The sequence below is a fragment of the Scyliorhinus torazame genome, chromosome 9 (assembly GCF_047496885.1).
Source record: "Scyliorhinus torazame isolate Kashiwa2021f chromosome 9, sScyTor2.1, whole genome shotgun sequence".
NCBI lineage: Eukaryota > Metazoa > Chordata > Chondrichthyes > Carcharhiniformes > Scyliorhinidae > Scyliorhinus > Scyliorhinus torazame.
In genome coordinates, this window is record NC_092715.1 from 200,985,497 (window position 1) to 201,011,839 (window position 26,343).

At 44.5% G+C, this 26,343-nt stretch overlaps 1 protein-coding gene across 5 annotated transcripts in view; it reads left to right on the top strand.

The window, feature by feature from the left end:
- melk (maternal embryonic leucine zipper kinase) overlaps window positions 1-26,343 on the top strand; it is a 145,610-nt gene that overhangs the window by 73,275 nt on the left and 45,992 nt on the right. For all 5 annotated transcript variants that reach the window (XM_072516978.1, XM_072516980.1, XM_072516979.1 and 2 more), the window contains 4 exons: window positions 3,171-3,263; window positions 17,133-17,231; window positions 18,380-18,448; window positions 21,017-21,115. In XM_072516978.1, coding sequence (XP_072373079.1) covers window positions 3,171-3,263; window positions 17,133-17,231; window positions 18,380-18,448; window positions 21,017-21,115 — 360 coding nt within the window. The remainder of the gene's footprint in view (window positions 1-3,170; window positions 3,264-17,132; window positions 17,232-18,379; window positions 18,449-21,016; window positions 21,116-26,343) is intronic.

Here is a 26,343-nt window from a genome sequence, read left to right on the forward strand (position 1 = left end):
CTCCATGCATTTCGCAATCTGCGCTAACTGCTTTTCGAATTCCGCAGCCATTACCTTTGTTATTTCTTCAGCCGTAAGCAGTGCGGCCTTCCCTGGTGCTCCAGCCTCCATTTTTCCTGGTGACCCTGCGGTGACCTTTCCACTCCCCGACGGACCTTCAGCTGTTTTTTTTCCGGCCGTTTTCTTGCTCACCCTCTACATTTTTCTTCTTTTTTTTTCCTCCTGTGTCTTCACTGTGCCTCCTCCGTGCCTTCTCCCTGCTTCTGCCGCCTCCGCGGACCCTGGGACCGGGCTTAAAGCCCCGAAAATGCCGTTCCCGAATGGGAGCCCTCCATTGTGCGGCCGCCTCCTGCCTGCCGTCACCGGAAGTCCCGTGAACACATACTTAAATTAGCCTGTTGGATCATTTAAATATTCAAATCTGGATCACGCCCAGTGAGCGCAAGATCCAGATTGTGACATCTTGTGAGGCGTTTCGAGCGTCGCAGATCTCATGAGAGAGAGGCCTCTTGTGAGATTCAATGGCCTCATCCTGACACCAAGCCAAGCGCTATGAGGCCATCAGATCATGTCCAAACTCTTAATGTGACGTCCAGAAAAGAAAATGTCAGCATTTCAGCCATTTGATCAAAGCTGAAAAGTTACATCGATCTCTTCTGGAGGGCAAAATGGAGGGCAGCAGAAAGATGAGTCACCCAAGGTGGAACTGGATGACGACATTGCAGAACAATTGCAGATGAGCCACAATTCTATGAGGATGGTGCAAGACAGAAAACTGTGATGTACCATGACAACAGATCTGGTCGGAGTAGCTGCAAGCAGCAGCAGCAAGTGTTTGTGGGCAAAGTGCATTGGTGCCATAGGTTTCATGAGCTACTGGCAACAATAAAGGTCACTGTGCTTCAGCTTGGTTGTAGAGGGTGTAATATATGTTTTAATTCATTTTTACCAAAGGTGGGCTTCGCTGGCTAGGCCAGCATTTGTTGCCGATCCCTAATTGCCCTTGAGAAGGTGGTGGTGGTGGTGGTGGTGGTGGTGAGCTGCCTTCTTGACCCGTTGCAGTTCATGTGGTGTAGGTACACCCACAGTGCTGTTAGGGAAGGAGTTCCAGGATTTTGACCCAGTGACGGTGAAGAAATTCCAAGTCAGGATGGTGAGTGACTTGGAGGGGAATCTCCAGGTGGTGGGGTTCCCAGGTATCTGTTGCCCTTGTCCTTCTAGATGGTAGTGGGCGTGGATTTGGAAGGTGCTGCCTAATGAGCCTGGGTGAGTTCCTGCAGTGCATCTTGTAGATGATACATACTGCTGCATACAGTGCATCGGTGGTGGAAGGAGTGAATGTTTGTGAAAGGGGTGCCAGTCAAGCGGCCTGCTTTGTCCTGGATGGGTCCAATCTCGTGTTGTTGGAGCTGCACTTATTCATACAAGTGGGGAGTATTCCATCACACTTCTGACTTGTACCTTGTAGGTGGACAGACTATGGGGAGTTGGGAGGTGAATTACTTGCCTGAGGATTCCTAACTTCTGACCTGCTCTTGTAGCCACAGTATTTATATGGCTAGTCCAGTTCAGTTTCTGGTCAGTGGTAACCCCAGGATGTTGATAGCGGAGGATTCAGTGATAATAATGCCATTGAATGCCAGGGGCTGACAGTTTGATTCTCTTTTATTGGAGATGGTCTTTGCCTGGCACTTGTATGGCGCAAATGTTACTTGCCACTTATCGGCCGAAACCTGAATATTGTCCAGGTCTTGTTGCATTTTCACGTGGACTGCTTCAGTGTCTGAGGAGTACCCTTGACAGGATATAGAAATAAGTATTTATTTCAACCCTTCAGCTGTTAATTCCTCCCTGCTTCTCATTTTAAAGACTTTTTAAAGACTAATCCAAATTGAGCATGCTACAAGCTCTTTTCTGCAAATGGACTTATGCAGCTGTAGTTTTTTAACCTTGCTCACACTTAAAATGCTATCCTGAGAGAATCAAGAGTGATAATCTGCCAACAATCTACAGATCCTTGAAACTAATAACTTTCAACATATGAAAAATGCATTTTTAAAGAGCTCCACATCTGTATTTAAATCAGCACTACAGTGTGATACTGACAGAATGTTATGTTGTTGAAAGTGCTGTCTTTTCTTTTAACTGAGACGTACTGTTCAAGTAGCCTTGAAAGGTGCTGTGACATTTTCTGAAGAAATATGGAGTTTTCCCAGTATCTTCCCCACCGTTCCTCCCTCAATCAAAACGATGGAAAACCATATTTAACTGATCTTATTTTCTATTTTAAGAGAATTGCTGTGTCTAATTTTGGCGTATTCACCTACATAACAACACTGAACCAATGAATGGTTTTGAAGTACTTTGGGACATCCTGTAGTTGCTATTGTTCTCTTATAAAGGAAGGGCTCGGTAAATAGCCTCAAAACCCTGAACCCTCTTACCACTGAGAAGCCATAACATGGATCTGACACAAGGATACATTATTCGATACATCAGCAAGGTGCTGAGTGTCTGGTGTCTTTGTAAATTCTATCTTAAGATTAACCTAATGGGATTTCAGTACATTATGACTGGAGAAAAGATTGATCCCAATGAAACTAGTATCAAGAAGGCAGTTGTGCACAAATCTTCCTATAATTGACATTGCCTTGTTGTGTTTGCATCACTGTTTGCAAATCAAGCTTGTTGCAATTTAACCCTTCAAAATGGTCAAGAAATAGACTTACCTTAATTCTTTGGCCTTCAGTTGCTAACCAGGTAAATATAATTAATGCTGTCACATCTATGAAGAGACCAAGTTGATTTGAATGATCTTTTGGTAGTTTATAAAGGTGGTGTGTTATTCATTAACTGATAAAAGTTTGCAAGTGTTATGGGGCTCCTATTGCTATTAGTAAAGTAAAATTCTTGGCATCTCTGGAAAATGGAGTTAGCTAGCAACTAGATTTTGGTTATCCTCCTATCACTGCTATTGGAAAGTAGACATTAGGAAAAGCTGACTAGGGTAACCTGGGAAGGTATATGAGGAATGCCAGAACAATCCAAACAGAAGCTGATGAATTTCGGAGTGTAAGTTACAATAAGGGATAAAATTGGCAAAGTAAATTTGACTTGAGAGTTTGTAGTAGTCTTGCATCCTATTACAGCTTCAGTTCTATCTATTGCAGGGTGGTTTAAATTACCATTTAAAAACATGCTGTGGGAGTCCTGCTTATGCAGCACCTGAACTTATTCAAGGGAAGGCTTACATTGGCTCCGAGGTAAGTGAAATATTCTATTGAAATAATTTCTATTCAAATGTAAAAATTATGGACTGTTCCTCAGTCTGGTAAAGATTTTCCTACTCTTTTAAGACAGCTCCTGAATTTGGTTGCTCCATCAAGCCTCTTGAGACGCGGGAAACAAACTCGTAGCATCCTAACTTGACTGACTGACTCTTCTAATCTTGTATGTGGGTGCTATTTATTAATCTCACAGCCCAATTAGTAATTACTGATTTGGCTCATATGCCTATGCCATCTCTTGCAAAGACTATTTCTTTCCCTTGAACTTTCTCATACCCTTTTAAATCTTACAAATATCAATCCAGTTTCCATTTGAAAACAATTATGGGTTCTATTTCTTTAACTTTCTGATGGGACATTTCTTGTTCTAACAGCCCTCTGCATAAAATTAAAAATATTCTTCACTTTCTTGGTGGTGATCTATTTATGCCCTGTGGTTACTAACCCAAAGATAATTGGAAATGGGTTTTCCCGATTTTCTTTTGTGAAAACCTCAAGTTCAAACACCTCTTGCGTCTCCCTGTATCTTGCTTTGTTGGAATGAAGGTATGCATACAGCTGACTTTACAGTTCACCAAACTACTTATTTTTGTGGCAAGTACTTAAATCCAGGTCACTGAATATTGGTCCCAAGATTTGTGCTGGGAAACAGCACCTGTTTAGATCCCTCCAGCATCTATTAAGCACAACACTTTTCTCTGCTTTAGACAACTTCCTTTCCATGCTCCTGCACTCTCTTTAACTGTGCCTTGCGGATGATGTGGCCTCTCCAGCAGACCTGATCAAGCGTGGGCAATGCTTCAAAGTTGGGGATATTGGCTTGAGTGAGAACATTGATGTTGATGCACCTATCCTGCCAATGGATTTGCAGGATCTGTGGAGGCCACGTTAGTGATACTTCTCCAGGATTTTGAGGCGCCTGCTGTACATAGAGGTGCGGAAGGAGGCTGTTCAGCCCTTCAAGCCTGTCCTGACCTTCCAAAATTGAACCCATCCAAGCCCACTTCTCCACCTTCTTCTCCCCTTAACCCCACCTAACTGTTAGACACTAAGAGGCAATTTAGCATGGCCAATCCACCAAATCTCACATCTTTGGACTGTGGGAGCAAAGCGGAGTACCTGAAGGAAACCCACGCAGACACTGGGAGAACATACAAAACTCCACACTATTACAATCTCAGACCAGGCCCCAACAGTGGCTAGGATACTGGATGGAAACCCCAATATTTTAGTTTACTTGAAAGACTGTGCAGAAAGAATGATTCAGTCCAGGAATGATTGACTTTTAAAAAATAGGGCTTTGGTATTTCTAAAACAAAACTTTATTATAAATACAATATTAAAACTTTTAACTTCACAACCAAAAAGAACAGCTTACAATTATCCCTTGGCACGACAATATAATTACCCCTTGGCACAACAATATAATTACCACTTTGCATAACTAGACAATTACCCCTTCGCATAATTATTCAATTTCCCATTAAATAACTAGAAAAGAAACATGGAATTCCTACTCCAGCTTAAAATTAGCAGGACTTAGTAATACTTGCAGTAGAGAACAAATTCTGGCTATAGTTACAACCCCTTCAGACTCTGGCTGAATGTCTTCAAATAGCTGCACCAGCTTGTCTTCTGGCAAAACTGCTGCACTTTAAAATATTATTACTCTTTTTGTTTAAACTATCCTACTTGGAAAGAATTGTGGACTGAGAGTCTGGCAGATCAGAACTCAGCTCCTCTCTCTCAAAGTATCTCTAAACCCACTGCCTCTCTGCTTTCTGTACTCCACTAACAATGACCTCATCTCCCTAGCTAAAAAACAAATTATCCCTGCAGGTTGCAAAAGCGCATTAACTTCCCAGGGACCTCCCCAGTCAAACCACAATCCATTGGCCTAGACTAAAAAACACATTCCTTGTCAATTCCACCTGCTGTTTCTTCAAAGTAAAACAAAATCCTTTTTAAAACCATGACCACTGCAGAACAGAACTCATAACTTGTTCCAATATTTAGAAGCCACATGTTCTGGGCCTGCCCCAGACTTGTCGGGTTCTGGACAGCCTTCTTCAAAGCAATGTTCAAGGTTATGGGGGTGAGGGTGGAGCCATGCCCGAAGTGGCAATTTTCGGGTTCTCGGACCAGCCAGAACTACGTATGGGGAAGAGGGCCAATGCGCTTGCTTTTGTTTCCTTAATTGCATGCCAGAGAATCTTGCTCGGCTGGTGATTAGCGCAATCCACAGCTGCAGACTGGCTGACAGACCTGTTGGAATTTCTCCACTTGGAGAAGATCGAATATACCATCCGAGGGTCGGACAAGGGCTTCCACAAAGCGTGGGGCTATTCATCAGCCTGTTCCAGGACCTGTTAGAAACCAATAATGAATAGGAAGGGAGGAGGGACTAATGAGGGCAAACAGGATCACACAGAACAGATAGGAACAAGGAAGTGCGGAGGTGACAACAGCAACATTCACAAAATGAAAACAAAATACAATACCCAGGGCGAAAGAAGGGGCCAAGATGGAGCCGGATTAACAAAAGGGGGGGATGAGGAGGGGGAGGAGAGAGAGAGAGAAGTGGGAGCAAGGGAAGGGGGGAGGGCTGATGAAAGGGATACACGTAAATTGTACATCAGAACCGTCTCTTGCTGTAAATATTGTGCTTTATATGTCTTACTGTTAATTTGTTAAAATGGGAAAAATCTAATAAAATATTTTTTTTAAGTATTTAGAAGCCAATGTTCCTAAAATCCTCCAATTGTCGCAACATAGACAGTCATCCAATTTTGGAATTGAACCTGGGTCTCTGGCGCTGTGAGCCGCCGTGCTGCCTCATAACCCATGTCTCTGACCCATATAGGAGGGCAGGTATCAATACTGCTCTGTAAACCATGAACTTGCCGCCTGGTCTGAGGTCCTTGCTGTCACAAATTCTCTTCCTCAGGCGAGCGAAGGCTACGCTGGTGCATTGAAGGCGGTGTTGATTCTTGTCACTGTCTGCACTTTTGACAGTATTCTCCAAGCTATGGAAAGTGATGCACATTGTCCAAAGCTTTGTCGTGGACTTTGCTAACTAGGGGATAGTGCTGTGCGGGGACAGGTTGGTAGAGGACCTTTGTCTTTCGGATCTTTAATGTAAGGCCCATGCTCTTGTATGCCTCCGTGAAGGTGTCGACAATGCCTTGGAAGTCGGCTTCGGTGTGTGCAGGCACGAGCATTGTCTGCATACTGTAATTCAATGACAGAGGATGGGACGACCTTGGACCTGGCCTGCAGGCGGCGGAGGTTGACCAGATTCCCGTTTGTTCTGTGGTTTGACTCTGGTCCACTGGGGAACTCCCCGAGAGTGAAATGGAGCATTGCAACAAGGACGACCGAGAAGATCATTGGTGCGATGACACAGCCTTGCTTGACCCTAGTCTGAATGCGAATTGGGTCTGCGGTGGATGCATTGGCCAGGAACATGGCTTGCATGTAATCATGGAGCAGGTGGAAGATGGTGAAAAACCTTTAGGGACAGGCAAAACTGAGGAGGACTCTCCATAATCCCTTGTGGTTGATAGCGTTGAAGGCCTTTATAGCATCAAAGAAGGCTGTTCCCTACATTTCTCATAGTTGCCATGAAGATCATGTCTGTTGTGCGTTGTCCTGCTGCACCCAGGCGTGAATGGTTGTGGACAATTAAACAGCCAATCTGGAATAGGAAACTCCACAAACATCCCCATCGTGAACGAGGGAGAAGCTTAGCAAATCAGTGGAAAAGACAACACTGAAATATTTGCAACCACCTTCATCCAAAAGTGCTGAGTCGATTACCTATCTCTCTCTCCTCTTGAAGTCTCCAACATCACAGATGCCAGGCTGCAGGCAATTTGATACATTGTGCCATTATGGCCAATCAACCAATTGATTCTATGTTGGCCCTCTGTAGGCAATCTTGGCAGTCTCAATGCCCGCCATGTGATATAAACAGCTGAATATACTGGATACAGCAATGGCTATGGTCCCTGATAACAGTCCTGAAGTGTTACTGAAGACTAGAACTCCAGAAAGAACCAGCCCCTAGCCAAGCTGTTCCAGTACAGCTACAGCTCTGGCATCCACCCAACAATGTGGAAAACTGCCCAGGTACGTCCAATCCAGAAATAGGACAAATCTAATCCAACCAATTACCTCCCAATCCGTTAACTCACAATCATAAGTAGAGAAGGTGTTGTTTACGCTGCTGTTGAGCAGGATTCGCTCAGCAATAACCTGCTCATCAATGCTCAATTTGGATTCTGTCATGGTAACTCTGCTCCAGTCCTCACTGCAACCTTGGTCCAAACATGGGCAAAGAGCTGAATTTCAGAGATGAGGTGAGAGTGACTGTCCTTGATATGGCAACATTGGCCAAGTGTGGCTTCAAAGAGTCCTAGCAAAACTGGAGTCAATGGGAATTGGGGAAAACTTTCCAATGGCTGAGTTGTACCTAGTCTAAAGGAGATAGCCCTAAGACATCACTGTAGGAGTTCCTCCGGGTAATATCCTTGGCTCAGACATCTTCGCCTGCTTCATGAATAACCTTTCCTTCATCATTATATCGGAAGTGGGGATATTCGCTGATGATTGCAGTTCTCCGTACTAATCTGAACCTTAGATAATGAAGCAGTTCATGTCCAAGTGCACCAAGACCTAAACAATAGTCAGGCATAGGCTCATTTGTGGTAAGTAACATTCATGCCAGGCAATGACTCAATGAGCGAGAATTTAACCATTTCCGTTTGTTCAATGGCTTTACCATTAACATCTGTGGGGTTGGTTGCCATTGACCAGAAACTGAATTGGACCAGCCATATAAATGGAGTGGCGACAGAGCAGGTCAGCACATCTGCAGTGAGTGACTTAACCTCTCTTCCAAGGCCTGCCCATCATCTTTCTACAAGTCAAGAGTGAAATTAAATATTTTCCACTTGCTGGATGTTTCCAGCTCCAACAACACTGGCTCAATGCTATCCAAGCTAAACCAGCCCACTTGATCAGCACCTTGTCCTATACTGTAAATTTTCTCCCTTCACCACCAGTCCAGAGTGACAGTGTGTACCAATCGCAAGATGCATTGAGCAACTCACCAAGGCTATTTTGATAAAAGGTCCAAACCCGTGACTTCTACCACCTAGAAGAAAAAGGGCAGCAATGCTACTACCTATAAGAAAAAGGGCAGCGATGCTACTACCTAGAAGAAAAAGGGCAGAAAATGGGAACACCAGCACCCTCTAAGCCACACACCATCTTGACTTGGAACTACGTCACTGTCACTGGGTCAAAATCCTGGGGTGCATGTAATACGGTAGGTGAATGGACATCAAAACCAGCACACTTGCTTGCCATTTAAATTTTTTTGTTTTGTTGCCAAGCCAATTGACCCAAATATTACGCTCCCCATGCAATGATGGGTAGAGTGGGCAGCCCACCTTTTAAACACAAGTTGTAAAAAGACGGGAAGGGAGGGAGGGTCATCCTTCGGGAGATGCACTCCCCCTGCCAGATGTTACCTGTTGTTCCTTCCCATCTAGCCGCCAAAGCCCACCCCTGTTCCTTGCCGCCACCAACCCTCCCTCAGGCAGTGCGATTATCTCCCACCCTAAAATCAAGGAACTTGGCCTGGTTCCAGGATCCATCGGAGTTCTGCTTGGTCCTGCTTCCAGTCCCAGGAGCAAAATCTGGCCTGGTTCCAGGATCCATCGGAGTTCTGCTTGGTCCTGCTTCCAGTCCCAGGAGCAAAATCTGGCAATGCTAGAGTTCAGGGGCAGCATCCCACTCTCAGCCTGTTCAGTCCGTGACCAGCATGTTTAAGCTGCAGGGCGGGCTTTTTGCAGATGCTGGTCGACTCTTTCAATGTGGGAGGACACATGAGCAATATCGTCGACCCCTGTGAAATCCAGATTCACATGCCTACCGTAGCTCCACAATCTCATTGACCTAACAGTCATCTGCAGAAGCGAGTTCCAAACATCTGCCCCCCTTTTGTGTGTTTTCTAACTTTAATCTTGAATGGCCTGATTCTTTAGTTTTAGACTATGAAGCCCCCTTCGTTGATTTCCCCATAGAACAAGATAAACTATTTATATTTTATTACATCAGTTCTCCTTAATATTGTAAAAATGTTGATTAGATTGTTCCTTAATCTTTTAAATTCCAGGGAATACAATCTTAATTTGTGCAATCTCTCTGTGCCATTTATTCCTTGGAGTCCAGGCCGTCATTGCTGGTTTCCCTTTGTTATCGAAGGTGGCGGTTTCTTGCATGTTCTAATGAGACTGTGGAACCCAATTGTAGTCCTGCATGACTTTCCACAGTGCGGATCAGATTAATCATCTGATATTGTTGGGACTGCCCAGCCTTTCTAGCTTGTCCTTTGTCCTTAGCTGCCTGTACTATTTGCTGTACAAAGGAAACAACTTGAGATTTCTCCCCAGGTAGTTCTCTCTTGTGCATTTTTTATTTCTGTGATGACCATGTCACATTTCATTGGGTTCGCCTTCAGGGAGTCATTGAACCTTAGCCTTGGCCTACCTCGCAGGCAGTGTCCAGGTACAGTTTTGATAAATATATGCTGTCATTCCTCAAAGGGCAAATATATCCTTTCTAAATCGGGCCCACAACTGTTCACAGTACTCCAGGAGTCATCTAACTAGGGCTTTGTATAGCTGAAGCGTGAATTCTACCCCTTTGTATTATAGTCCTCTGTATTTAATGTTCAAAATTCCATTAGTCCCTTTGATTACTTTCTGTACTTGTTTTTGACATATAATGATCTATTGCATCTGGAGCTTTGACAAAGGGTCATCTGGACTCGAAACGTTAGCTCTTTTCTCTCCCTACAGATGCTGCCAGACCTGCTGAGATTTTCCAGCATTTTCTTTTTGGTTATTGCATCTGGACCTGTACTGTTTCTAGCTTTTCACCATTTGGAAAGAACTCTAATCTAGTCTTTTCTTGCCTACATTGCAATCCATTTGCTACAGGTCAGTAATTTGCCTTCAATTCCTTGTTCAGAATAACAGAATTGTTACGATGCAGAAGGAGGCCATTCTATGAAAACCTTTCAGGGATGAGAAATTTCCGCTATTTAGTGGAATTCTGAATTTGACATCATGGAATTCCACCTTTTAATTTTTTTCTAACTTCCACTGCTGCAGACGTGTCTGAAAAAATCACACTTTGAAACACGACACAGAAAGGGAACAGCCTTGCCATTGATTATGGCGGAGCATGTGTGCCTGACCCTGGCTCCAGTGCAAAACCATGGTGTGCCAGACGTGATGCTGGAGTGTAAGCTGCTGGGTGAGGAGGAAGGAATCGAACACAATGGGCGAGATTCTCCGACCCCCGCTGGGTCGGAGAATTGCCGGGGGCTGGCGTGAATCCCGCCCCCGCTGGTTGCCGAATTCTCCAGCACCGGATATTCGGCGGGGGCGGGAATTGGGCCGCGCCGGTTGGCGCCGCCCCTCCCCCCCCCACCCCCGCGCACGATTCTCCAGCCCGGATGGGCCGAAGTCCCGCCGCTAAAATGCCTGTCCCGCCGGCGTAGATTAAACCACCTACCTTATCGGCGGGACAAGGCGGCGCGGGCGGGCTCCGGGGTCCTGGGGGGGGTGCGGGGCGAACTGGCCCCGAAGGGTGCCCCCATGGTGGCCTGGCCCGCGATCGGGGCCCACCGATCCGCGGGCGGGCCTGTGCCGTGGGGGCACTCTTTTCCTTCTGCCTTCGCCACGGTCTCCACCATGGCGGAGGCGGAAGAGACTCCCTCCACTGCGCATGTGCGGGAATGCCGTCAGCGGCCGCTGACGCTCCCGCGCATGCGCCGCCTGGAGATGTCATTTCCGTGCCAGCTGGAGGGGCACCAAAGGCCTTTTCCGCCAGCTGGCGGGGCGGAAATTCATCCGGCGCCGGCCTAGCCCCTTAAGGTTGGGGCTCGGCCCCCAAAGATGCGGAGCATTCCGCACCTTTGGGGCGGCGCGATGCCCGACTGATTTGTGCCGTTTTGGGCACCAGTCGGCGGACATCGCGCCGTTTCCGGAGAATTTCGCCCAATGTGTGAACATCTTCCTTCTACATCAGGTCAGAAGTGGAAATATTCGCCGATGACTGCTCAATGTCCAGCTCATATACAATTTCATAAAGCTGTCCAAGTGCAACAAGACTTGGACAATGCCCACTCTTGGCTGACAAGTGGCAAGTAACATTTGCGCCACACATGTGCCAAGCAATGACCATCTCCAACAAGAGAATCTAACCGTCACCCATGACATTCAATGGCATTGTTATCGCTGAATCCCCCACTATCAGCATCTTGGGGGTTAGCATTGACCAGAAACTGAACTGGACTAGCCATATATGTTCTGTGGCTACGGAAAGGTCAGAGGCCAGGAACCCTGCAGCAAGTAACTCCCCAAAGCCAGTCCATCACCTACAAGGCACAAGTCAGCGGTATGATGAAATACTCTCCACTTGCCTGGATGAGTGCAGTTCCAAGAACACTAAGTTTGACACCATCCAGGGCAAAGCAAGTCTCTTGGCACCCTATCCTCAACATTCACTCCCTCCAACACCGACACACAGTGACACCAATGTGTACCATCTGCAAGATGTACTGCAGGAACTCACCAAGGCTCCTGCAACTGCACCTTCCAAACCCACGATTGCTACCATCTAGAAAATAAGGGCAGCAAACACTTGAGAAAAGCACCACCTGGTAGTTGCCCTCCAAGCCTCTCCCCATCCTGACTTGGAAATGCATCCCTGTCCCTTCACTGTCACTGGGTCAAAATTGTGGAACCACCCCAACAGTACTCTGGGTGTATGCCTCGGAGACTGCAAAGGTTCAAGCAGGCAGCTCACCAAACCTTCTCAATGGCAATTCAGGATGGGCAATAAATGCTCATTGGGGGTGAAAAGGGAAAACTAACTTTTCTATCCACGAGGTATAGTAATTTCATCATGTGAAGTGGCTTAGAAATATTTGCATTCATCTACAGATCATTAAAAAGTGCTTTAATTATACAATTCCTTTCACAAAAAAACTTCAGATCTGTTTGACTTTTGTCGCTCTCATCCCCAGACTTTTTCGAACACCTGGAAGTCCGTAAAAGCACATCTCTAGGCATTCCCCTTCCCACTACTTTAATCCTCTCTTCAAACAAACTCAATCAAGTTCATCAAGCATGATCTACCCATTGCAAATCCTCTTAAAAGATGTCCCTCTTATCTCGTAACATCCTGGGAAACCTCTATACTCTTTAAGTCCTTTGGATCTTTCCAGAAGCATTGTGCCTGGAATTGTCCAGAATATACCAGCCTGACAAGTTCATAACCGGTTATCTGCAAAATAGCCTCACGATGCCTCAGCTGCTTTCTATTGAAAAGTTGTTGTATGACCGATCTTGCATAATTAATGGTAACAGAAGATGCATTTGCCAAATTTTATTTTAAAATGTTGCATGAAACACGTTTTCTCCATACTGCATCTTCCTACTGTTTTGGCGGTAGCAGTTTCTGTACTATCTATTGAAAATCTGGGTGAATAACCGTGATAGCTGACCTTCCCAGACTTCAGGTAAAATCATCTACATGGGGTTATAAGCAACTAAACAATGCTGGTTTGAATGGAGAGAATGCAATGAAGTAAAAGTGCTAATATTTCTTTGCATTACAATTTTGAGCAGTATATCAGTAACAAGGGGTGAGCAACGACCTAAACAGCCATTTAGAATATCAGAGTGATCAGCAGTATTGCTCAGCAGTGCAGTATACATTAGGCAAGATAGAATTGATAATATTGCTACCTTCTGACATACTGATCATTTAAGTTGCTGGCCAAATCAATCACAATAAGAAAATTTCACTGGATGTTTCCATTAATTTACAAATTTATTTGTGTCGTAGGGCTTCAAAATATGCACTTGTGTGACATTTTAAAACAAAGGGCTTGGATGCACTTGATTTATTGTGGTATTGATTTGAAATTCTTGTAATGACCGCATTTTGGTCTTCAAATTGATTTCAATTTTCATTTAACGCTTTTAATGATGTGTGTGTCAATACTTCTATGGAACTAAGTCCAGTGATAACAGATTCTCTAATTGCCCATGGCTTATTATGCAACATGGAGAGGTTTGTCCCACTGTTCTCATGACTTTTTTGATTCTGGAGGCTTTACACCTGCCCATCCCTCCTTTCAAGCTGACTTCACAATGCCAATCATAGGCAATATCAACCCTACCTTTTGCGCTTATGAAGTCTAAAGGGCAAATGAGCTGTTTGCCCATTTAAGTTGAGTAATCATAACATGATTGTATTTAAAAATTAGAATTTGGATTTTTTTTTTTTTTTGTTGTACGGTTAGAGAGGCTACTTAACCAAAATGCCGAATTTTAAAAGGATAAACTTTAGGTAGGTTTGAGTATGGCTCAGAATTTGAGGGCAGCACGGTAGAACAAGTGGATAGCACTGTAGCTTCACAGCGCCAGGGTCCCAGGTTCGATTCCCCGCTGGGTCACTCTGTGCGGAGTTTGCACGCTCTCCCCGTGTCTGCGTGGGTTTCCTCCGGGTGCGCCGGTTTCCTCCCACAGTCCAAAGACATGCAGGTTAGGTGGATTGGCCATGATAAATTGCCCTTTGTGTCCAAAAAGTGACCATAAAGGTTAGATGGGGTTATTGGGTTACGGGGATAGGGTGAAAGTGAGGGCTCAAGTGGGTCGGTGCAGACTCGATGGGCCGAATGGCCTCCTTCTGCATTGTATGTTCGATGAACCAGGGAGGTGATTCTGAATGCATTGAATCAATGCATGCCCATTGCAAAGCAAAGGGAAGGCACTTCTGCCTGATTGAATGGAACTACCAAGGAACGTATAATGGTGGTGGTTGGGAGGGGGACACACATTTAAAGCTGCATTGAAGGCAAATGGTACTGAATTGTAACCAATACCAAAAGGTATGCTTGGGAGTGTAAAAGAGGCATTGAAATGGCAAAGACAAATTTCAATATGAAGATGACGATAGTGAAGGACAACCCTTCCAATTAGGTGAGAACATGACCGCTAATGCTGCACAGGCTGCTTCAGACTATAACTTAGTTGATCTGAATGTGGAATTGAAGGATGTTGCAGAATTAAGTTGCAACCCTTCACATTACTATCAGCTTGATTGTCAAACAGATGTGAAAGTTAAGGTAAATAGATCTTCGGGGCTGGATAAATATATGAGAAGGTCATTAAGGAAATAAGGAAGTAAATTATAAGAGTTCCGAAACAAACCTTCAAGAAATAACTGGGACTAGAGAGAGACAGATGTTACTCGTTTTTTAAAAAGGAGATAGCCAAAGTAACACAGGAAAGTATAAACCAGTGAGTCTGACGCCAATAATGGGTGAAATTATTGAAACTCTTACTGAAAGGAAGCATCTGGATAGAAATAACCTCCTAAGACAGACAGTAGGCAGCACGGTGGTGCAGTGGTTAGCACTGCTGCCTCACGGTGCGGAGGACCCGGGTTTGATCCCGGCCCCGGGGCACTGTCTGTGTGGAGTTTGCACATTCTCCCCATGTCTGCGTGGGTCTCACCCCACAACTCAAAAGGTGCAGGGTACGTGGAATTACAATGCTAAATTGCGTTTTAATTGGGAATTCTTTTTTAAAATAAGAAGGGCAGTTTGGGTTAATGAAGGGAAGGTTTATCAATTTAACTGGTTTTCTTTTCAGGGTAAGGAGCTTGATGGGGGTAACGTGGTGTATCTGCTGTACATGATTTTATGAAGGCCTTTGATATTGTTCCTTTGGAAAGGCTGATACTGAAAATAAATTGGAAATTAGTAGCAATATTTTACAATGGTACCTAATTTGTTGACCAGTTAGAATACGGATGGTGCTGGGGTCCCAAAGGAACCTGTTTTGAGAACTCTTTAATATTTTTTAATGATCTGGAAGTACAAGTCACAAGCATAATGATGAAATTTTAGATTCCACAAAACTAACAAAGATTGTAAAATCCGAAGATAAACTGGAAAAACACAGGAGGATTTTAATTAGAATTGGACAGATAGGTGGTAGATGGAATTCAATGTCGCGAGATACAAAATGCTTCACGTAACTATTAGTTAAATTGAAAGAAAATAACACGCATGAAAATAAAGAATCTGGGAGACCCTGCCTGACAAAATTAGAGCCATGCAAAAATGCTCAGCGCAGCGTGTAAAGTAAATCAGCTGTAAAGATTATATCAATTTTAAGTCAAAATAGGTAATTCTACCAATTTTCATTTGTGTGATTACAATGTATCAATTGTTCTGTGTTTTCTCACTGAAGTACTAAAGTATATTAGAGTTATTGCCCCACAGCAAATTTACACTCGAGTAGGGTGAGACTTCTGCCCCTCACCCAGGAGGAAGTCTGGCAGTGGAGAACTGTCAGCCGATCTGGCTAAAGGGATTACGGGCCTACATAGCGTACACCATGCCAAGCTGTTTTACCTTGTCCAGTACAGTATAACCAGGGCACACAGTCTACACTTAAAGGGAGACGAGTTCAAAATTAATTTGTCGAAATATTGCTTCAGAGAGCGAGTACTAAAAAAGGTGTCTCGGATGTTGGTGGAAGCTGAGAGTTTTGATTCATATAATACAAATTCAATTGATTTTCAAAAAATATTTTAGGATAAGTACATGAGTAATTTGAAACAGAATTCAATGGCGGATACATTGAAGCAGCTGACTTTGTACTTAAAAAAAACTTCTTGACAGGGTGTTATATTACCATGATTGGTAATGTGTTGTATTCTTTGTCCTTTCTTCCAGAATGAACCGATGTAGTGTTAACAAAGAATATACAAATCAATAGATTAAAACAAAACTAATTTATTATTATACTACTAATTAAATGAAGTTTGAACACTCTATTGAGCTACAGATAATAATTAAATGATATTGAATCTGTCTTACAGTACTCAATATTATATCTAGTCACTAACCACACCATGATCTAACCTCGTGCTATCTCTAACTACACTAAGCTTCTTCTTGTGCTTTCACCATGCTTCTCCTTACACTATTCCCAGAATTCCCTGAGAGGCTGTCTTAAATACAAAGAAGTAGTGACGCCCTCGAGTGTTTGATTTACACAGAGATGTAATTATTAACCCTTCACTAACCTGACTTTATACATATCATCACACTGGGGTTCTCCTCACCTTGTGTTTTGGTCTATTGTAGATGACAAGATAGAAACTGAATGCCGTGATTAGTCAACTACTCCATTATTGTTCTATTTGACTGGGAGGTCGGTTAGCTCAGTTGGCTGGACGACTGGTTCGAGATGCAGAACGATGCCAACAGCAAGGGTTTAATTCCCATACCGGCTGAGGTTATTCATGAGAAGACCCCGCTGTCTCAATTTTGTCCCTTGCCTGAAGTGTGGTGACCCTCCAGTTTAAATCACCACCAGTCAGCTCTCAAAGGGGAGAGCAGCCGACAGTCCCCTGGAACTGTGACAGTTTACATTTACATCATGTGACTACCAGAATGACCAAAGGAAAACTGGATGAAGAATGAACACTTTTTTTTTGTCTAACAGTTCCTTCAGTAGAAAATGAGCCTTATAATTTGGCTCGACAGTTAATCTTCAAACGATATGATAGTGATTTAACTTGAATTAAGCGATTACATGACGACGATTAATTGGGCTACACAACATTATGATTATCACTTAATGCAAATTAAAATGCTTAAATTATGGTATATCTGTTTGAGTCCTTTGCTTCAATTAAGATATTTTAAACTCCAACTTTTTCTATGGTTTTCTTTAATAGGCAGATATCTGGAGCATGGGGGTTCTTTTGTATGCACTTCTCTGTGGATTTCTCCCATTTGATGATGATAATGTGATGACTCTGTATAAGAAAATCATGGTATGTATCTATTTTTGCATCATCTGTTTGTTTTACATAAATACAATCTTGCATTCACTTTATTCTCACTCTTTCTCCATTGTTGATGTGCATGATTATATTTTAGCCGCTGCATTAAGTTTTGCAGCTTTATTGCCATGTTTGGGCTGTTCAACTTGCAGCTCAATTGCCGAGGCAAAAGTATATTAGGAATTGTAGTCCGTTGGATAATTAATTCATAATGCTAAAAGATCTATGCAACTACATTCTGATGGACCTTTAAATCAGAACTGAAGAAATTGTTTGTGCATGCACACCTGGTTGAATAGGTTATTGACACTCTGAAAAGTATGCTTATGATTAAGGGTTGTCTACGTGAAACACCAGAGGGAACCATGGAACAAGGAATCATGTTCTGGTGGAGGCCCAAATATTAGCAAATAGAAAGTTTGAATCATAATCTGATACTTTCAAGACGCTTTCTCAGCGAGTGCCAGAGGATGTTGCTCCTTGAGACTTTTCAGGAAGATTCTCATATGTTAACCCTCCTTGAATCTAAGAGTCAGAAAACTGACTGCATGCTAAAAATACAGAAACTATAGAGTTCAGATTTACAGATGTTTACCTCGCACATTAAGCTGTGTTGACCACTTTTATCTTTGAGTATACAGCACTCCATGAACAGCAGATGACAAACATATAATGTCAATGTCACATTATTTCTGAATTTTGCTCCTTGAATAATATCAGATGCTGGTCTCCTGGCTGACAGCTGCTTCCATTTTGTTCCAGAAGGTAGTTTATCATGAATGTGAGGTTGCATTCCCGACGTGAAGTCTTGGTAGACAAAAGCGTTCATATGGAAGATTAGCATGTCGGACTTGCAGTTCTCCAATTTTCTGTTGACCAATTTTAATCACGTTTTCACTTCTCTCCTTTTTTACATTGATCTATCTCCCTTCTGAGTCCAGAGGAATTTTTAAATATATAAAGAGCTCCTCTTGCATTTAGCACTTTACATTCAGTGACCCCTTATCTCTGGGGGTTTATATCATCTTATATTTATTTTGTGAAGTTTGAAATGGGAAGAACTGTATGAATAATCTCAATTAAAGAAGACACTGTAATGCAAGGTTTTTTTTTAAACTGTACATTTCTTTCTTTTACAGAGGGGAAAATATAATGTACCTAAATGGCTCTCGCCTACAGGTGTACTGGTTTTGAATCAAATGTTACAGGTAGGATTCTCTTGCACCAGTTACCTTTGGAATTGATTTGAAAGTATTTTTAAAATCCTGAAAAAATGTTTTCTCCTAAGGTGCTATTTTAAATAAAACTCATGAAGTTCTAGACTCTTTCCTTTTGTTGATGTAGCTTGGTGACATTAATAATCATTGTGAATCACTCAACACTATCTATCATGAGCAGTGCCAAAGTTCTTCACCTTCCAAATGATGAGTTCTCAAAAAATAAAATACAGAGAGCCACTTGTGAATTTCACCATGCAAAAGTATATGTAAGAGAACCCAATTATTAGACCATAAGATAACCCTCCCATTCCAGCCAAGAAACCTTCAGGACTCCATATGGTTAGAGACTGACATTTTGAAGATTCAGTCTGTGCAGTAGCATGGCCGGAAATCTAACATTCACAAGAATGGAGGTTCCAACAAATCACTTTGTACTAAACTACTTTACATTTGTGTGATTTTTTTAAAAAATAAAATACAGGATTTCATTTTATCTCCTTCGGCAAAACTGACTTGAGCCACTTACCTGACCATTTAATCTAAGGTATTAATAGATCATCCATTTTCTTTTCTGCGGAGTTGCCTTGGGGATTGGACTGTGTTTTGAACACCGAGAAGGATCAAAAATAGCCATCTTAGTGTGTGTCCGTATCTGTTTGGATCGCTTTATTTGTAAAAGGCAATTTGATTCCTCCATTTAAATATCTTATTTGCAAGGATGTTACCCAATTATTGACATCTCCGACACTGAGAGCACACCACATGTAAAGCATTAGGGTTGGTCCCCCGGGTCCTCTCCAAGCTCATCCTCCAGCCCCTCCTGGTCCAGCGCCTCCTCAGACGTGGCCACATGTTCCTCCTCCTCCTCCTCCAACACCGCCCCTTCTGCCAGCTTCACGTTTTTAAAGAGATATATTAATCAGTGCCCGCGTGACCACTTGCTTGGGAAGCTGTTAGACTACGGGTGGCCGTTGAATTGGGAGTCGCTCTCGTTAATTGAATGGAGATTGGCCTTGAGTGGTGATTATTGGTTTCTGGCCATGCTGTGAGATTTCTTCCTAGCTCAAGAGTAAATGCACAGTGTTATGGTAAACTGAGCATCCCAAGAATGTTCCAGAATTGATCCACAGTTGAGTTGCATGCTTCTGGGCAAAGCGGGTGTTTGAGTTGGATTCTATACGCAGTCTGAATGGGGGAATGAATAATTGAACGAATATGGACAGGATTGGGTTTAGCTGTGATAGCCCTAGGAATGAATAACCCACCCAGAGTTACTGGAAGGTCAGGGTTTACATCAGTTAATTTGTCTGGTGGATTATTTCCATGTGAAATTGAATTACAATCTTGAGTAATATTAAATGTAAGGGCATTTGAGTTATTCTGTCTCCCTAGTCGTTATTAATGTCATAGCCACGTCCACCTGAATTAATAGTCATGGAAATTAGACATGATGTTATCTCTGGTGACACCCTAAACCTAATTTATGATTAAACAAAAGTCAAGTTTCAGGTACTGGATTAATTTAACCAATATATTTGTTAAATTTTCAACATCTACACTAAGTAATAACATCGAGCAAGAGTAAATCTTTTGATGCTTGATGCTGTATTTAAAGCAAATAGGTGATTTTTTTTCTCTTTACAATCCTTTGAAATGTATAACTGTTTATATCAATCAAGTATTAAATGAAGTGTAATGCTAGCATTTATGTAGTATCTTCATTGAAGTGTCTCAAATTGATTCAAAGAGCAAAATGCTGCTGGAGTAGTGACTGGATAGAGTACAAGAGCAAGGAGGTTATGCTGAATTTACACGAGACACGAGTTAGACGTCAGCTGGAGTATTGTGTACAGTTCTGGCCGCCTCACCATTGGAAGGATGTGAATGCATTGGAGAGAGTGCAGAAGGGGTTTACAAGAATGGAGAGAAGAAGGTTAAGAGGGGATTTGCTAGAGATGTTCAAAATCATGTTGGGGCTGGACCAAGTGGATAGGGAGAAACTGTTCCCACTTGTAAAAGGATCAAGAACAAAAGGGCACAGATTTAGTGATTTGCGGAAGAAGCAAATGTGAGTGTGAGAAAAAAACATTTTTGCATTACCAGCGATTAGTGTGTGGAATGCACTGCCTGGAAGCATGGTGGAGATAGGTTTAATCGAGGCATTCAAGAGGACATTAGATGATTGTTTCTATTCAAGTACTGTGCAAGGATATGGAGGAAAAGGCAGGGGAATGGCACCAAACCAAGATGCTCACTGGAAGCACCGGTGCAAACATGATGGGCCAAATGGCCTCCTTCTGCACCGTACCAATTATCTGATTCTGTGATGTAGGCAAACACCAGCTACTGACAAAGTTTCCCAGCTGACACAGAGTCTTGGGATGAATTCTCCTCTGAATATATCATCAGTTTGCATGTTACTAAATCTTCAGCAGCTATCATTGTGTTGGAGCTTAATACTGCTAATGATTTAGATGTAAAATGAGTTCTGTTTGATTTACTTTGCATTTTGAAATGTATTCCGATGCCTGTAACAGTTATGATTCCTTTCAACAGGTGGATCCAAAGAAACGCATCACAGTAAAACATCTTCTCAGCCACCCTTGGCTAATACAAGATTACAGCTGCCCAGTTGACTGGCACACCAGATATCCAGTGAGTGTTCCAAGGCAAAATGTGATCTCTGTATTTTGTGTTAAAGGTGTATAATTCCTAATTAATGAAGTTTCTACACTAAATTGATATCTGACTTTCAGATCCATTTCCTAAATTTAAAAGCTGCAATATTGACTTTCAGGATAACATTGGCACTTTATAAGTTCCATAATTGCAATCTTCATGGTTATTAATGGGTGTCTCCCAGGATTTAGTTCATTTAAGAATCTTCGCTCACAAACGTTTTGCTACAAATCAGACAATGGCCTGTAAAAGTTGGCCATTTGTTTTTCAATTGAACTTTCCCAAACGGTGGCTTGACTAGATTGAAACTTACAATATCAGAAATAAATCTGTAATCATTTTGGTGAAAAAAGATTTAGTCAGATTGTCAACATTTTAACATTTGTTACAACAAATAGACACAACCCTAACACTGCCCCCTTGACGGCAACCAGATCCCCAAAGTGCAAGACAAACAAACCACATCTTTTGTGGAACCTTTCATTTGCCCCTCTCAGAGCAAATTTCACCTTCTCCAAATACCTCCATTAGACTCCCACAGCCACACCGAGGCACAGTGGAGGAGAAGTTGACTTCCTCCCCAACAGGATCCGCCTGTGATCAATCAATGAGGCAAAAGGCCAAGGCGTCTGTCTCCGCACCCATCTGCAAATCCAGCAGGTCTGACACCCTGGGGACCCGCTCCAAATCCACATGTAGGATCTCTGATGTGGTGCGGAAAAAAGACCCCCAAAATTTCTCCAAATTTGGGCAGGACCAAAACATATGGAAGTGATTGGCTGGGCCACTCCACACCGCTCGCAGCTATCCTCCATCCCTTCAATGAACCGGCTCATCCTCACCTTCATTAAGGGCGCCCGTAGACCACTTTTAATTGAATCAAACCCAGCCCCACGTACGGGGTTGAAGCATTGGCCCTTCGCACCACAATCCCTCCTCAACACCATCCCCACATCTTCCTCCCACTTGGCCTTAATCCGTTCCATGGACACCTTATCCTCCTCCTTGATCATACAGTAGATCGCTAAAATGACCCAACCATCCAGGCCGCCCCCCCCCCCCCCCCCAACCACCAGCACCGACAGCACCTCTTCTAGCAGCAAGGAGGACGGTGCCACCGGAAAGTTCCGGAAGACCTTTCTTGCAAAATTCAGAACCTGCATATATCTGAAGCCCTCCTCACACTGGAGCCCAAACGTCATCCCAACACCTCCAAGCTTGCTTACGGCAACTCCAAAAACATCTCTTTCACCCCTCTATCCTCCTATCCCCGGAACCTTGCATCCATCCTCCCTGGCTCAAATCCATGGTTCCCTCTTATCGGCATCACCCTTGTGCCTGCCCTCAAGCTAAAGCGCTGTCGGAATTGCCTCTAGATCTTCAGTGTGGCTACCGCCACAGGACTACCCGAGTATTTCCCCGTGGCAAATGCGGCGCTATTACCAGTTCCCGCAACCCTGTTCCTTTTACAAGAACCCGCACCCACAAAGCCTCAGTGTCTGTAGTCCAATTCCGCACCGTCTCTGCATTCGCCGCCCAGTAATAGTTGACAGGTTTAGAAGGGCCAATCCCCACCCCCGACTACTGCCCACTTTGGAGCACCGCCTTCCTTATCCTGGCCACCTTCCCCTGGCCACACACAAGACGAGACCAGCCTCTCCACTCCTCTAAAGAATGACTTTGGCAAAAAGACTGACAGACACAGGAACCGTGGTAGAATGTTCATTTTTACTGCCTGCACACGACCTGCCAGCGACATGGGGAGACGACCCCATCGTACCAAGTCCGCCTTCACCTTCCCCACAGGCTAGTGAAATTTAAGCTTACGAAGTCATGCCTAGTCCCGTGCCACCTGAACCCCCAAATACCTAGAATGAGTTGTCGTTACCCGAAATGGCAACACCCCCGCCCCTGTACCTGGAGAAGGCACCACAAACTGTGGATGAGCAGAGGGATCTAGGTGTCCATGTACATAGATCCCTGAAAGTTGCCACCCAGGTTGATAGGGTTGTGAAGAAGGCCTATGGAGTGTTGGCCTTTATTGGTAGAGGGATTGAGTTCCGGAGTCAGGAGGTCATGTTGCAGCTGTACAAAACTCTGGTACGGCCGCATTTAGAGTATTGCGTACAGTTCTGGTCACCGCATTATAGGAAGGACGTGGAGGCTTTGGAGCGGGTGCAGAGGAGATTTACCAGGATGTTGCCTGGTATGGAGGGAAAATCTTATGAAGAAAGGCTGATGGACTTGAGATTGTTTTCGTTGAAGAGAAGAAGGTTAAGAGGAGACTTAATAGAGGCATACAAAATGATCAGGGGGTTAGATAGGGTGGACAGTGAGAGCCTTCCCCCGCGGGATGGAAGTGGCTGGCACGTGGGGACATAGCTTTAAACTGAGGAGTAATAGATATAGGACAGAGGTCAGAGGTAGGTTCTTTACGCAAAGAGTGGTGAGGCCGTGGAATGCCCTACCTGCAACAGTAGTGAACTCGCCAACATTGAGGGCATTTAAAAGTTTATTGGATAAGCATATGGATGATAATGGCATAGTGTAGGTTAGATGGCTTTTGTTTCGGTGCAACATCGTGGGCCGAAGGGCCTGTACTGCGCTGTATCGTTCTATGTTCTAAAATATTCGCTTTTCTCTAAATTTAACTTGTACTCTGAAAACACCCCAAATTTCCTTAGAATCCCCATTATACCCTTCATGGCCAAGCTCGAGTGCGAGATGTACAGCAGCAAATCGTCCACGTACAGAGATACCCTATGCTCCACCTCCCTCACTATCCCCTTCCAGAAGTCCGAACCCCTCAGTGCAATGGCCAAGGGCTCAATCGCCAGGGCGAACAAAGAGGGGACCTGGGGCATTCCTGCCTCCTTCCCCAAAATAGTGGCAAGTATCCTGGATTCATATCATTCGTCTGCACACATGCTTTCAGATCCTTGTACAGCAATTTCACCCATGCCACAAACTTAGGTTCCATCCCAAACTTCTCCAGCACCACAAACAAATAACTCCACTTGACTTTGTCAGATGCCTTCTCTGTATCTCGTGCCACTACCACCTCCAGCTCTCTTCCTTCTGCCGGAGAAGCACCACATTCAGCAGCCTCCGCACATTCGACGACAGCTGCCTGCCCATGACGAACCCCGTCTGATCCTCCCCATCACCTTCGGAAGGCACTCCTCCAACCTCTCTGCCAACAATATCTTGGCATCGACATTCAGTAGAGAAATGGACCTGTGCGACCCACACTCTACTGGATTCTTCTCCTTTTTAAGTAATAGAGAGATGGGTGCCTGCCCCATTGTCTCCGGCAGTGCTCCCCTAATCATCACATCCTCAAACATTTTTACCCCTATCAACGGTGCCAACTTATCCTTGAATTGTTCATAAAATTCCACCGGGATCGCATATGGCCCGGGGACCTTGCCCGACTGCATCTTCCCTGTCACCGCTTGCACCTCCATTGGCTTCTCCAATCCCGCCCGCTCCTCCTTCTCCCACCTCTGGACACTCCAGTCGCTCCAGAAATTCCCTTATTTCCAACTCATCCTCAGGCAGCTCCAACATGTACAAGTGCCTATAAGAGTCTTCAAACACCTTATTGACCTGCTCAGGCGCCACCACCAACCCACCCATTTCATCCCTAATCTGCACGATCTCCCTTGCTGCTGTTTGCCAACTGAGCTGGCCTGCCAGCAATCGACTGGCCTTCTCACCATACTCCCAAACGCTAGCCTTAGCTGCCAAATCGCCCTCCCTGTGGATAAAAGATCAAACTTTGTCTACAACTCCTTCCTCCTCACGAAAAGTCCTGGCTCCGAGTTCTCTTCATGTCTCCCGTCTACGTACAAAACCTCCCTATCTACCTTCGCCTTGAATGAAATGACCTTGTCCCTCACCACCACCTTCATTGCTCCCAGACCACTGCCGGCGAGACCTCCCATTCCGGTTAAACCCCACATATACCTCGATCACGTTCCCCATTTTTGTGTAAAGGTTCGGGTCTGCTATCCGACCCACATCTAGCCTCCTCGCCGACCTCAGGCTGGACCCTTCTCTAAGATCACATCCACCTGGTGCGGAGCATGGTCTGCTATCATAATTGCTGAATACCAGTATGGCCACTAGCACCCCTTTACCCACCAATATCCCCCACCCCCTGGGACCCTGCTGTCTCCTCCTCTCCCCCCCCCCCCCCCCCCACTCCTGCCCACCAGGACCATCCCCCTCGGTCCTACCTGGCAGGCGAGACCCAGCTCTAGCGTCAAGCCCCCCCACCCCTTCCCAGAAAGTCCCCAGCCACTTTTTGCAAATTCCTCACCCAGTATCCCCGCCCCCCCGTTCCCCCACTATTCACAGCTCCCAGGCCCATCGAAACTTGCCCATACAGGTTCCAACGACCACGAACCCTCTCCCCACCTTGCTCCCGATCACTAGCCAACATTGCGTTTGCTGGTGCAGCAGCGGAGCCCCCTTCCCCACATCATAAAAACACACAAACCCCAAAGCAACCCACACCCACCCCTTCCAAACGCCCAGCACCCTACATCCAAACAAGCCCCATAATTCAACAAACCCTAAATCCCAAATGTCCTCCCCAGCTCAAACATCGTTTACACAACAGTTAACCATAACATCCATAAAGGGAAAGGATAACATAAAGGAAAACTCAGTCAAAAACAGTCAAAGTCCAAACTCAGTCCAGTCTCAGGCCTTCTGCCTTCACAAATGCCTCCTCCATTGTCTCAAAGTAGTAGTCCCTGCTTTTATGCATGACCCTTAGCTTCGTAGGGTAGACCACACCAAACTGCACGTTGCATTTATATAACGCCGCCTTAGCCCGACCGAATGCCGCCCATCACCCCGCTTACTCCGTCGTCAGATCCTGGTATGTACGTATGCCATTGCCGTCCCACTCTACCTCTTGCTTCTGCTTCGTCCACCTCAGCACCTTCTCCTTCACTTGAAAATTGTGAAAGCAGACGATCACAGCTCTCGGCGGCTCATTCGTTCTTGATTTTGGCCAGAGCGACCGGTAGGCCCTGTCCATTCGTAAGAAGAGTGGTCCTTTCCCCTTTCCCATCAACTTTGCCAGCATCTCGACAAAGTACTCTTTAGGCCTCCGGCCCTCCACCTCCTCGGGCACACCCATGATCCTCAAATTCTGCCTTTGTGTCCTATTCTCCAGATCTTCTACTTTG